Source organism: Condylostylus longicornis, unplaced genomic scaffold (assembly GCF_029603195.1).
Source record: "Condylostylus longicornis isolate FDR11 unplaced genomic scaffold, ASM2960319v2 ptg000091l, whole genome shotgun sequence".
Taxonomy (NCBI): Eukaryota; Metazoa; Arthropoda; class Insecta; order Diptera; family Dolichopodidae; genus Condylostylus; species Condylostylus longicornis.
Genome location: NW_026578059.1, coordinates 1417922 through 1429937, shown reverse-complemented (window position 1 = coordinate 1429937; position 12016 = coordinate 1417922). Strand labels below are relative to the sequence as shown.

The 12016-nt window shown below is 26.4% G+C and overlaps 2 protein-coding genes across 3 annotated transcripts; one reads left to right on the top strand and one right to left on the bottom strand.

The window, feature by feature from the left end:
• The first annotated feature begins 1091 nt into the window (after nt 1–1091).
• LOC129613755 (small glutamine-rich tetratricopeptide repeat-containing protein beta) lies at nt 1092–4471 on the top strand. The gene is made up of 5 exons (XM_055527967.1): nt 1092–1736; nt 1825–1974; nt 2095–2382; nt 2813–2854; nt 2926–4471. The coding sequence occupies exons 1-5, from the start codon at nt 1375–1377 to the stop codon at nt 3098–3100; spliced, it is 1017 nt and encodes a 338-aa protein (XP_055383942.1). The 5' UTR covers nt 1092–1374; the 3' UTR covers nt 3101–4471.
• Nucleotides 4472–5016: 545 nt separating this feature from the next.
• LOC129613750 (paxillin-B-like) lies at nt 5017–9074 on the bottom strand. Of its 2 annotated transcripts, none has more exons than XM_055527952.1 (10): nt 8679–9074; nt 8325–8577; nt 6981–7770; nt 6664–6915; nt 6509–6597; nt 6355–6411; nt 6035–6290; nt 5627–5975; nt 5292–5412; nt 5017–5230 (listed from the first exon to the last, which is right to left on the bottom strand). In XM_055527952.1, exons 2-10 carry the CDS (start codon nt 8544–8546, stop codon nt 5099–5101), a joined length of 2268 nt encoding a protein of 755 aa, XP_055383927.1. In that variant the 5' UTR covers nt 8547–8577; nt 8679–9074; the 3' UTR covers nt 5017–5098. The 2 variants fall into 2 exon arrangements, with proteins under 2 accessions (XP_055383927.1, XP_055383928.1); XM_055527953.1 differs by having other exon boundaries at nt 8370–8577.
• Between the last annotated feature and the right edge of the window lie 2942 nt (nt 9075–12016).

Below are 12016 nucleotides of genomic sequence, written 5' to 3'. Positions count from 1 at the left end.
CCTGAAAATGTTGCATCGAAGGATGCAGAAGTAATAGGCTACGAGAAAAGGATAACGTAAATCATTTACCTACATTTACTTAGTCGAAGAACGAGATCATCAGGGATAAAGGGATACAAACATTAGAAAAAAGAATTCGACACTTACGAAGTATTTTTAATTTGTAAAAATTTTAAACTTTATTTTGTTGCCTGTGGCAAATGTACTTTAATCTACCTACTAAAATATAATTACCTACTAATATTAAGGTTTTGACAGTTTAAATAAGTAAGCAATTTAATCTCTAATAAAAGAAAATTAAACAATTTTGTGTAATTTAGGTGAATACATAGGTATATTTATATTATTAGTTTTAAGAAAAACGGATTAAAAATTAATTTTTCTTATGTAAGTATGTTATGTAGTTAATAGAAAAAGTGAATTCAAAAAATTTTTTTTAAAAAGAATTGTTTATGTATTTACCATCTTTGTTTTATCTAAAAAATGTTTTGTTACCAGTGATTTATTATTCTAGTTTGCACCATCTAGCTGTCACCATGAACATCTTTAATTTAATCGAAAATAAGAATATATTTCTTAACAAAAATGTGATGATCAATTTTCAATGTACCGTGTGTATATTTTTAGTAAATTGTGTATTGCAAAGTCTTATATAAAGGTGCCTGTGCCTGAACACTCATCACACACAAATACGTAGATAATACAAAATGAAAAATTATTATGAGTAATGAGTGTTGTGATGACACTGTGGAAACGAATATGTATATTAAAAAAGTGTAGTTAAGCATGAGATGCATGAGTACTCGTGCAAATATCACTAATGTGTGTAAATATGACCACGAAACGAGAATGACATCAGATGTCAGTAGCAATTAACAGTTATGGTGTCTACAGTATTGCCGCATTCATGTAACTTTTTTAATTATGTATTTTGTGTTTCGAAATATTTTTGTAAATGACTGTATAATGTTTCCAAATTCGATTGTATTTTATATTTGTGTATGGCAGCACTGTAAAAATCTAATTTTAAACGTCAAATAAAAATTTATATACATGTCATATCATGTACATATGTATACATAAGTGGCGAATGGTGAATAGTTTTGACCGTTTAAAAAAAGTCTATAAAGAATAATTGTATATAAAAATTCAGTTAAGTGCATTTAAAACTTTTATTTATCAGTCTATTATGATGAAATACTAAACAAATAATTATTTTATTAATATTCAAAAGATTTTTGTTTATTTAAAAAGAAAATAAAGCAATTTTAAATAAGCCTTTATTTTGATGCCCAAAATATTACAACTCAGAGGAGTTTTATTTAACCTCAAATTTAATTAAGGGAAAAAAAGTTACCATACAAATTTTCAATTATGATTGATGAAATTAAAAAATCATTTGCTTCAAAATTTATTAATTTTTTGAAACAACAAATACAAGAGCAAACTTTGCCTTCTGATGGATTAGAAAGTCTTGAAGTTGCAATACAGTGCCTGGAAGCAGCTTTTGAACTTCATCCGGATGATCAAATTGAAGATGAAAATGCAGAAAATAATACAGCAACATCAACATCAAATAATAAAAAATTTAATCCAATTGATCTTTTCGAATTATATCAAACTGCATGTTTGGAAACAAGTCCTAATCGTGGGGAAATAGCAGAACAAATTAAAGATAATGGAAATCGTTTGATGAAAGAGGGTAAATTCCAAGAAGCATTTCTTCAATATAATAGGTATGTAATTATGTGCATAAGTACTTCACAATGAACTACAAAAAATAATATTTGAATATTGACGTAAATTTAATTTGTTTTTTGTTAGAGCAATCACTTACGATCCAACAAATCCAGTGTTTTACAGTAACAGAGCTGCAGCATTTATCAGATTAGGTCAATATGATAAAGCAATTGGTGATTGCAAAATGGCATTAGTTTATAATCCAGATTATGGAAAAGCATATGGAAGAATGGGGTAAAAAAATTTTATTTTGTTAGAATGTATATGTATATGTAAATATATATGTATAATTATTAAGCTAATAATTTCGCTTATATATTAATTATAAGTATCATTTTGATTTTTTTCTTATAGTATCGCCTATTCAAATCTTAATAAATTCGAAGAAGCTCGTGCTGCTTATCAAAAAGCATTGGAATTGGAACCAGATAACCAAGATTATCAAAATAATTTACGTGTGGCCGAAGAACGTATTACTGCTAATACAGCCACAAATCCATCGATAACAAATATACAATCATTTTTATCATCAGTTCAAGCATCAGAGGGCGGGGAAAATAATTTTGAAAACATGTTTTCAAATCCAGCTAATTTAACTAATTTGTTCGGAGATATGTTGAGAGATCCAGTAATAACATCTGCGTAAGTAATTTTCAAGGTTTTGTTTTTTTATTTTTTTTAACTTTTATATTATAAACTTCATTATCATATAACAATCAATCACTTACTAGATTTTTTTTCAATTAACTTCTCAAATTTTAGTATTTTTTATGAATATGTTAATCAGTTTTAAATGTTCATATTGATTGTTTTTCAAAAAAATATCAAATTTTTTAATATACAAGTTAATACCTTAATAGTTGGTAGTTACTATGCACGTTAATGGAAGCTGCATATGTACTAAAGTATTTCCTTATTTTGAAATTTATTTTTTTTTTTAAAATAATATTTGAAAGTTTTATTTTTAAAATAAGAAATTATTCCTTACTTCGAATATCGCAAAACAATTTAAAAGTAATTTTTTTTTTTTTCTTATCGTATATGTATATGCAAATTAATTTCCTTTGAAAAGATTACATTCACTGGCTGATAATCCTCAAGGAATATTGGACATGTAAATATTTTTTAATTTTTATATTCACATTAAATATTTGCTTATTATTATTATTATAATAAATTTTTCAGGAGTCGTCAAGTTGCGGCGGCCATAAGCGCAGAAAATCCAAATTTAATGAGAGACGTTCAAGATACATTAATGAATGCTCTGCGTAGAAATAGAAACAACGAAACTATTGAAAATAATGCCAATCAGTCAAATGATACGAGTAATAATGAAAAACGAAATAATGAAGGTAAATAGATATCTTGAATGAAAGAAACTACAAAAAACATTAAAGTAAAGCATTAAAGATTTTGGAAAAACAAATAATCTAATTTTGTAAACGCAATATTCGAAATGTATTCAATAAAAATGTTATTATATACATATATTAACATATATATATACTTATATCATATATATATATATATACATATTTACATAATACACATATATACACATATATCTTATAATACACATATATGTACATTATATTTTTAATTATTATATATATATATATTTATATATATATATGTGTATGTTTATACATATATATATATATGGAAACCTTTTTATTTTAAATTAACTTTTGATGAAAAATTTTTCAAGGCTTTTACCAAATGTAAAGCAAACCCAGAGCTTGATTTGTTTTTGGTTCTTTTTAAAAGTCAAATTAGATTTTGAATATGATTTTTATTGCAATATTACAAATATTTTTATATGTGTATCTTATATTTTAAAATTTTTGAGGAACTGGTTTTTCCTAATGGTTTTTATAGCAAAAGCAATTTTTTCTTATTGTTCAATATTTTAAAAAGTATACATACATATTTAAAGAATCAATCAAAGTATGTCTATATTTCTTTAATTGTACAGATTATATTTTAAAACAAGAAATGTGGGAAGTGGAAATATTTATTTAATTTAGAACAAAATGTTTTTATAATAGTGTTAAGTTAAAATCTTTGAAATTAAATTCAAAATACAGAATATTGGAACTTATAAGTATTTAAAATAGAATATCAATGGTGGTTTTTATATACATTATCTTTTGAAGACGTCTTCTTTTTGTGGACAAGACAAAAGAATAATAAAAATTTTATTTCTTTTTCTATTACTCATTTTAGTTGTTTGGTGCAAAATGTAAAAAAATAAAATAAAATCATTTAAGTATATTTTTTATCTTTTATAAAATTAAGTAAAAAATATACTTAAATAATATTTACGCACAGAATACTTATATTTCATTAATGAAATAAAATTAAATAGTAGATTTAATTACAAAAGTAGCTGTATGTAAAACCATTAATGCAGATGTTTACTGTTATAATAACTTTGAAGAAATATTCTGTATTCTTTTAATGATCATTTTAGAAACCCACTTCCAAATCTACAATGCGAGTTTTTACACCCACATTATCAGATATATAATTTACTGGCTTTACCAGAATATTACTGATGTTGCGTTTTAAGATTGTTATTTACTTAGATTATTTTGAGTTTTTATGTTTTCATCATCAAAAAAAATAAAAATAAAAATGTAAAATTAAGTTAAAAATGTAATTAGTTAGTTTTTAAGCTAAAATTATGAAATTGCAAGATTAAATAAAACTTCTTTTTATGTCTAGGATACTTAATGTAAAGTTTTTTGTACCGTTTTGCTGGTATTAATGTTTTTTTTTCAGTTTCAATTTTGCAAATGTTTGACGATTTCTATATTGTAAAAAAAATGCGAGTCAACTTAAGCCATGCATTAGCCTTCCTATTCTTTTTGCAAGAAGTATTTAATTCGATATTATTTAAAAACTGTTGTAAATTCGTAGGATAAGGCAGAGAGTGCATATGCTAAAATTTATAATAAAGTTGGTAAGCTTTAAGAAAAGTCAAAATTCGTTCCATGTAAACCCTGTAAAGTTTACAATACTGTGTAAAGTTTTCACGATGCGGTATTAAGTAAAAACAAATAATGAAGGTGATTTAAAACTAATTTTCTTGGAAGATCATAAAAAGCAAATTACAGTAGAAGACACTGAGTTTTTTTGTGGACAAAAACAGCACGTATTTGTATGTATGTAAAAAAGCTCTGGGATTTTAAAACTAAAAATGCGTTTTACTTCGGCAACTCCACATAAAAAAAAGGATAGGAAAAAAGAAGATAAAATCGAAAATAATTATTTTCAATCAACTTTACATTTATATTTTGCAGCTCAAATTTAATTTAGACAATTAAATATTATTTCAATAATACTTTTTTCAAATTTATAATTCAGTTGCTATATGATTAGTTAATGCCTGAACACGTTTAGCATTACAACTTTTACATAATACATGATCATCTAATGGGTAGCATCCCCGCCCTTCAGCTTCCGAAGACAGTAAAAGACCACAATCCTAAAATATTATCAACTATATTATTTGACAAAATTTTCAGATTAATAAATTTTAACCATACCTCACATTTATAGCATTCAAAATGGAAACTTCTATCCAATGCTACAACTCTCACAGTCTCCTCCTGCCCTGGGTCTGGCATTATTGGCTCGCGACAAACACAACATCTTGGAGCAAATTTTCTTTAAAATTTGAAATATTCAACAAATTTTTTTATGAAATAAAGTATTTATAAAGGTTTAATCAATGCAAAATTGTTTGAGTGATTTTTTGAAAACTTAAGCAATTAAATGTACGACTTTTTTTAACCTACTTATATGAATAAATAAAATAACAATTTATCACATTAATGAAATTTAAAGAAGAAGAAAACTTGTATATAATACATATATTTACTTGTGAAAATCTTGAATACAATAGTTTTGATTAGTAGCATCAACTGTAAATGGTATTCCATCTAAACTGTTACCACAAACAACACAAGTAAAACATTGTGGGTGATATGGTTTACCGGTTGCTCTTAAAATTCTTTCTAATATCGGTTTCATACAAACTGAACACTTCTCCAAAGTGTTTAAATAATCTTCTTCACAATATGGTTTATTTTCTAATGCATAGAATGGTTTTCCTTGCAAATTTATTTGACATTGCGAGCACGTGAAACACGATATATGATATATCTGGTCCATTGCCGTGCAACCACTATTTTCACCAACAACTCGTTCACCACATTTAACACAAGAACCTAAATATAATAATACCGGTTAAAAAATAATATTAAAAAAGGAAAAAGCAAAAATATACCATAACTATCACTATCATTTGTTGAATCAATTGAATTAACAATCAGATCAGTGAAATTCTGAACCTCAATTTCTTTATTTGAATTATTTGAGTTTGTTAAATTGATGTTTTCTGTAACATTTCTTATACTATTGTTACTAACGTTTTGTGCGTCATTCTCATATGAAGTGTACAATGAAAAATTTGATCTAGATGCCATTTGATTAGTCGGGTTTATTGTTATTGGTTCATAAATTGATTCATAGGTTGATGAACCCTAAAAAAAACAAAAAAAATTTAAAATTTCTATGAGTCCGTTAAATTAATTTTTAAACAATTACCTGGCAAATACTCCCAAATCCATAATAATCAGATGCTGATGATGATTGACTGAAACTCTAATTATAGTATTAGAAAAGAAGTAAATAAAAACAAAATGAAAAATTTACTATGTACCTAAAAAATTACCAACTAAACAAGAAAAAAGAAATTTACTTGTGTACTTGGTCCACCGTAAGTACTGTAATCATTATATGTTGTGTTCATGTACGAATTTTGCTTAGATTGTGTTATGCTATCCAAATCTAAACAATTAAAATTCATAAAAAATAAATAATTTCAAAACTACATAATTGTATAGTATATATTACCGCTTTGATATCCTACTGTTGGATATGCCGATATTTGAGGACAATTATCAGTCGCCCGTCTTAATTCACTATAAGAAGAACTTACTGGACTTGGCGGTAATGGAAATTCTTCCTCTATACCGGATATTGAACTATTTTGTTGTTGCTGATTATAATATTCTAGTCCACTACTCATTTCACTTGGTGTACTTAAATTTGAAATTGATGGCCGACCATTATCATTTGATGTTTTAATTGGCGGTGGCGGCAAATCTTTTAAAAAAACAAAAACAAGAATCAAGAAGCAATTAAAGTAATTTAACCTTAAAATTACTAACCCGGATTATATTGAATATTTGTATAAATATTTTTTTCGCCATGTACATTATACTTTCCTAATGGATTTGATGAATGCATTATATTGCTGTATACAATGTCTTGATCATTTTGTTGTTGTTGATCTGATTGCAAAGATGTATGATTTTTAAATTTTTTTTGTATCATTAAATTTTCATTTTCCAATATTTTATTATCAATATCATTATTTATATTTTTATTATTATTAAATAATTTATTTTGTTCATTTGATTGAGTTTTTATTAATTTGATTTGGTTTTCTTGTTGTTGATGTTTTTGTTGATTTTCAATAATTTTAGCTGCCATCATTTTAACTGATGGTGAACTACGTGCTGCTGCAACTAATTCACCGTTAATATAAGATGCCGAAGATAATTTTGGTCCAATTGTTGGTAATTTATTTGCTGACGTTAATAGACCACGTTTTTCTAGTTGTTTTTTATGATGTTCTAAAGCTTCAAGTTGCTGATCTAATATAGCTGGATTATCTAATGTCATTTTAATATTTGAATATACATGATGTTGTTGTTCATATGCCGGCTGTTTACGTAATAATATTGGCATTTTACCAATTCTTGATGTTGTTTCATTTAATTTTTGTGCTTCCTTTGTTACATTTTGATCATCATTATAAAATAAATTCTTATTTGGATTATTATTTGATTTTGTTGTATTAATGACGTTACCGCTGACGCCAGCGCCAACGCTACCAATAGAACTACATTGTTGTTGTTTACGGTGTTGTTCACTTTGGCATACACTGTTAGTAATCTAAATTTTAAATATTTTTCAATTAGATTTGATTTAAATAAATTTAATACTAAAAATCCAATATAATTAAATATAATCTGAATTCTAACCTAAACCAATTTAAGTCTTATTTAAAATAAAATCAAAATTTAATTTCCCTGTAGAAAAATCCGAAATGTAACCATTTTACTTAGAAAGGTTGGTCAAATTTATTTATTTTATTTTATTATTTATCAACATTTCTCATATAGAACAATTGTATTTATTATCAACATATTGTTTATACGTCAAAAAAGAAAATAAAGTAATATGAATTATTACTTGGGTATAATTTCAGATTTTTCAGCTCAAAACCTTCATTTTTGAATAAAAGAAGAATTGAAAAAAAAAAACTGGAAAAGAAATACTGAAACTATAAATGGATAAAAAAAAACTAGAATTAAATTATGATATAACAAGAAATAAATAATTCCGAAACAAGTAAATAAACAAAATTAAACCTTAAACAAAACTTAAAATTGTTACACAAAAAGAAAAAAACAAAGAACAAAATACAACCAAAAATAAAAAAAAACCTGTGGTATATCTTTAACTGGCTTAGGTGGAACTGCTGGTCCAACCTTTTTAGAAGGGCTTTTATCTTTTATATGAGTAATTAAAGCAGCATCATTTGTTTTTGTTGTTGTTGCATACGGTGAATTCGGTAATGAACCAATTTCAATACTAGGAGATTTTGATGTTAATGATTTCTTATTAATTATTCTTAATTGTGCTAAGTGCTCCTCTAACGAGTCCATTTTATTCGTTTTTTTTAGTCTTGCATGGAATCTATCATTTTGTTAAAATATACAAAAATTTAAGTATGGGTTTATTCAAACCAAAATTAATGCATGATTAAATAAAATAAAAATTTAGAATTGTTTACTCACGTAAATTTTAAATGCCGCCGATTCCTTTATCAAAAAAACATTATTTAAAAATTTCTTCTGAAATACATGATTTTTGTTAATTAGTGTTTGTTTTCCTTCTTCTTTTTGTAATCCTGGCAAGGCAGTAAATAGCTTTGGAAGATTTTGTAAACTTTCATAAAATTTTTTGTATTGATTTTTATTTTTTTCTTCTTGTTTTTTCTATTTCATATTCAAATAAGCATTTTATATACTAGTTTTTTAATTAATACAAAAGAAATTCGTATAAAACCAGATTTCTTAATTATTTTCTAAAAAAAATATATACTTATATTTTTATATTATAATTTTTAATCAGGTGTACATTTTTTTTAATTATTTCTACATTAGGAACGATGATATTTTGCGTGTTTGTTATTAAAGAAAAAAATGTATGTAAATGACACTTCATTCTTCTCCCATTATACAAAACTGTCACTGCCGGTGATACTGTAATTTCTATTCAATATACATACGCACGTACAATGGACAAATATTATTTTCACTCAAATATGAAAAAAAAAATCGAGTTTCCACTTTTAGTTTCTCCTAGAAGAGCCTAAAAACGTTTGTGTATTTATGATGTATATGACGTGTACGAGATAGTTTTGATTTAATTTGTACTTAAATGTAATTATTTCATTACGTTTCATAATAAGTTTGCTTTGTGCGACCAAAATGTTTGTAAATAGATAAATAAGGAAATAGCTTTAAAGTGAAATGGAACTGCACGATTTTCGCTCGTTCTTTTTCACTTTATAACGTTTATGAGCGCCTGTTACTTCTTTAAAATTAAATTCACCAAAATGGTCAAAATAAATATTTGTCAAAAAAAGTACCAGCCGAGCAGGAAAGATAGGAGGGAAATAGATCATTCTTAATTTTCTGAAATTTGCTTTTTACTAATCAGAAGCGCCTGTTGCTTCTTTAATTTCCTGTTCCTAAAAAAGTCAGCCTCTGTTAATAAAAAAAAAAGAAACCAATAAATTTTTATTATTTAAATATTTTATTATAAATTACCAAAATCAAAAACGAAAGGGCACAAATAAAATTTTAATAATAGAAAAAAAAATTATTGCAATAAAAAAGTTTTCCCTATTTCAATTGCATTCTTTTTAATTTAAAAATGTTCTATCCTATCCCAAATATTTTATTTTCACCATTTTGGTGAATTTTAATTTTGAAGAAGTAACAGGCATTCATGAACAGCAGAACGCAAATTTCAGAAAATTAAAAATGATCTATTTCCCTCCTATCGATTCTGCTCGCCTGGTATTTTGTTACACAAATATTTTATTTTGACCATTTTGGTGAATTTAATTTTAAAGAAGTAACAGGCACTCATGAACAGAAGAACGCAAATTCCAGAAAATTAAAAATGATCTATTTCCCTCCTATCCATTCTGCTCGCCTGGTATTTTGTTTCACAAATATTTTATTTTGACCATTTTGGTGAATTTTAATTTAAAGAAGTAACAGGCACTCATGAACAGCAGAACGCAAATTCCAGAAAATTAAAAATGATCTATTTCCCTCCTATCGATTCTGCTCGCCTGGTATTTTGTTACACAAATATTTTATTTTGACCATTTTGGTGAATTTAATTTTAAAGAAGTAACAGGCACTCATGAACAGAAGAACGCAAATTCCAGAAAATTAATAATGATCTATTTCCCTCCTATCCATTCTGCTCGCCTAGTATTTTGTTTCACAAATATTTTATTTTGACCATATTGGCGAATTTTAATTTTAAAGAAGTAACAGGCGTTCATGAACAGCAGAAAGCAGATTCTAGAAAATTAATAATGATCTATTTCCCTCCTATCCATTCTGCTCGCCTGGTATTTTGTTTGACAAATATTTTATTTTGATCATTTTGGGGAATTTTTATTTTAAAGGAGAAACAGGAACTCATGAACAACAGAAAGCAAATTCCAGAAAATTAATAATGATCAATTTCCCTCCTATCGGTTCTGCTCGCCTAGTATTTTGTTTCACAAATATTTTATTTTGACCATTTTGGTGAATTTATTTTTAAAGAAGTAACAGGCACTCATGAACAGAAGAACGCAAATTCCAGAAAATTAAAAATGATCTATTTCCCTCCTATCCATTCTGCTCGCCTGGTATTTTGTTTCACAAATATTTTATTTTGACCATATTGGTGAATTTTAATTTTAAAGAAGTAACAGGCGTTCATGAACAACAGAAAGCAAATTCCAGAAAATTAAAAATGATCTATTTCCCTCCCATCGATTCTGCTCGCCTGGTATTTTGTTTCACAAATATTTTATTTTGACCATTTTGGTGAATTTATTTTTAAAGAAGTAACAGGCACTCATGAACAGAAGAACGCAAATTCCAGAAAATTAAAAATGATCTATTTCCCTCCTATCCATTCTGCTCGCCTGGTATTTTGTTTCACAAATATTTTATTTTGACCATATTGGTGAATTTTAATTTTAAAGAAGTAACAGGCATTCATGAACAGCAGAAAGCAGATTCTAGAAAATTAAAAATGATCTATTTCCCTCCTATCCATTCTGCTCGCCTGGTATTTTGTTTCACAAATATTTTATTTTGACCATATTGGTGAATTTTAATTTTGAAGTAGTAACAGGCGTTCATGAACAGCGGAAAGCAGATTCTAGAAAATTAAAAATGATCTATTTCCCTCCTATCCATTCTGCTCGCCTGGTATTTTGTTTCACAAATTTTTTATTTTGACCATTTTGGTGAATTTTAATTATAAAGAAGTAATAGGCACTCATGAACAGCAGAAAGCAAATTCCAGAAAATTAAAAATGATATATTTCCCTCCCATCGATTCTGCTCGCCTGGTATTTTGTTACACAAATATTTTATTTTGACCATTTTGGTGAATTTAATTTTAAAGAAGTAACAGGCACTCATGAACAGAAGAACGCAAATTCCAGAAAATTAAAAATGATCTATTTCCCTCCTATCCATTCTGCTCGCCTGGTATTTTGTTTCACAAATATTTTATTTTGACTATATTCGTGAATTTTAATTTTAAAGAAGTAACAGGCGTTCATGAACAGCAGAAAGCAGATTCTAGAAAATTAAAAATGATCTATTTCCCTCCTATCCATTCTGCTCGCCTGGTATTTTGTTACACAAATATTTTATTTTGACCATATTGGTGAATTTTAATTTTGAAGAAGTAACAGGCGTTCATGAACAGCAGAACGCAAATTTCAGAAAATTAAAAATGATCTATTTCCCTCCTATCGATTCTGCTCGCCTGGTATTTTGTTACACAAATATTTTATTTTGACCATTTTGGTGAATTTAATTTT

Coding starts and splice junctions, on each gene's coding strand:
- LOC129613755 (XM_055527967.1), top strand. CDS start 1,375: ATGATTGATGAAATTAAAAAATCATTTGCTTCAAAATTTATTAATTTT. Junction 1,737..1,824: donor GCATTTCTTCAATATAATAG/GTATGTAATTAT, acceptor GTTTTTTGTTAG/AGCAATCACTTACGATCCAA. Junction 2,383..2,812: donor GATCCAGTAATAACATCTGC/GTAAGTAATTTT, acceptor TCCTTTGAAAAG/ATTACATTCACTGGCTGATA.
- LOC129613750 (XM_055527952.1), bottom strand. CDS start 8,546: ATGGACTCGTTAGAGGAGCACTTAGCACAATTAAGAATAATTAATAAG. Junction 7,771..8,324: donor CAGTTAAAGATATACCACAG/GTTTTTTTTTAT, acceptor TTTAAAATTTAG/ATTACTAACAGTGTATGCCA. Junction 5,231..5,291: donor TTGAATGCTATAAATGTGAG/GTATGGTTAAAA, acceptor ATAATATTTTAG/GATTGTGGTCTTTTACTGTC.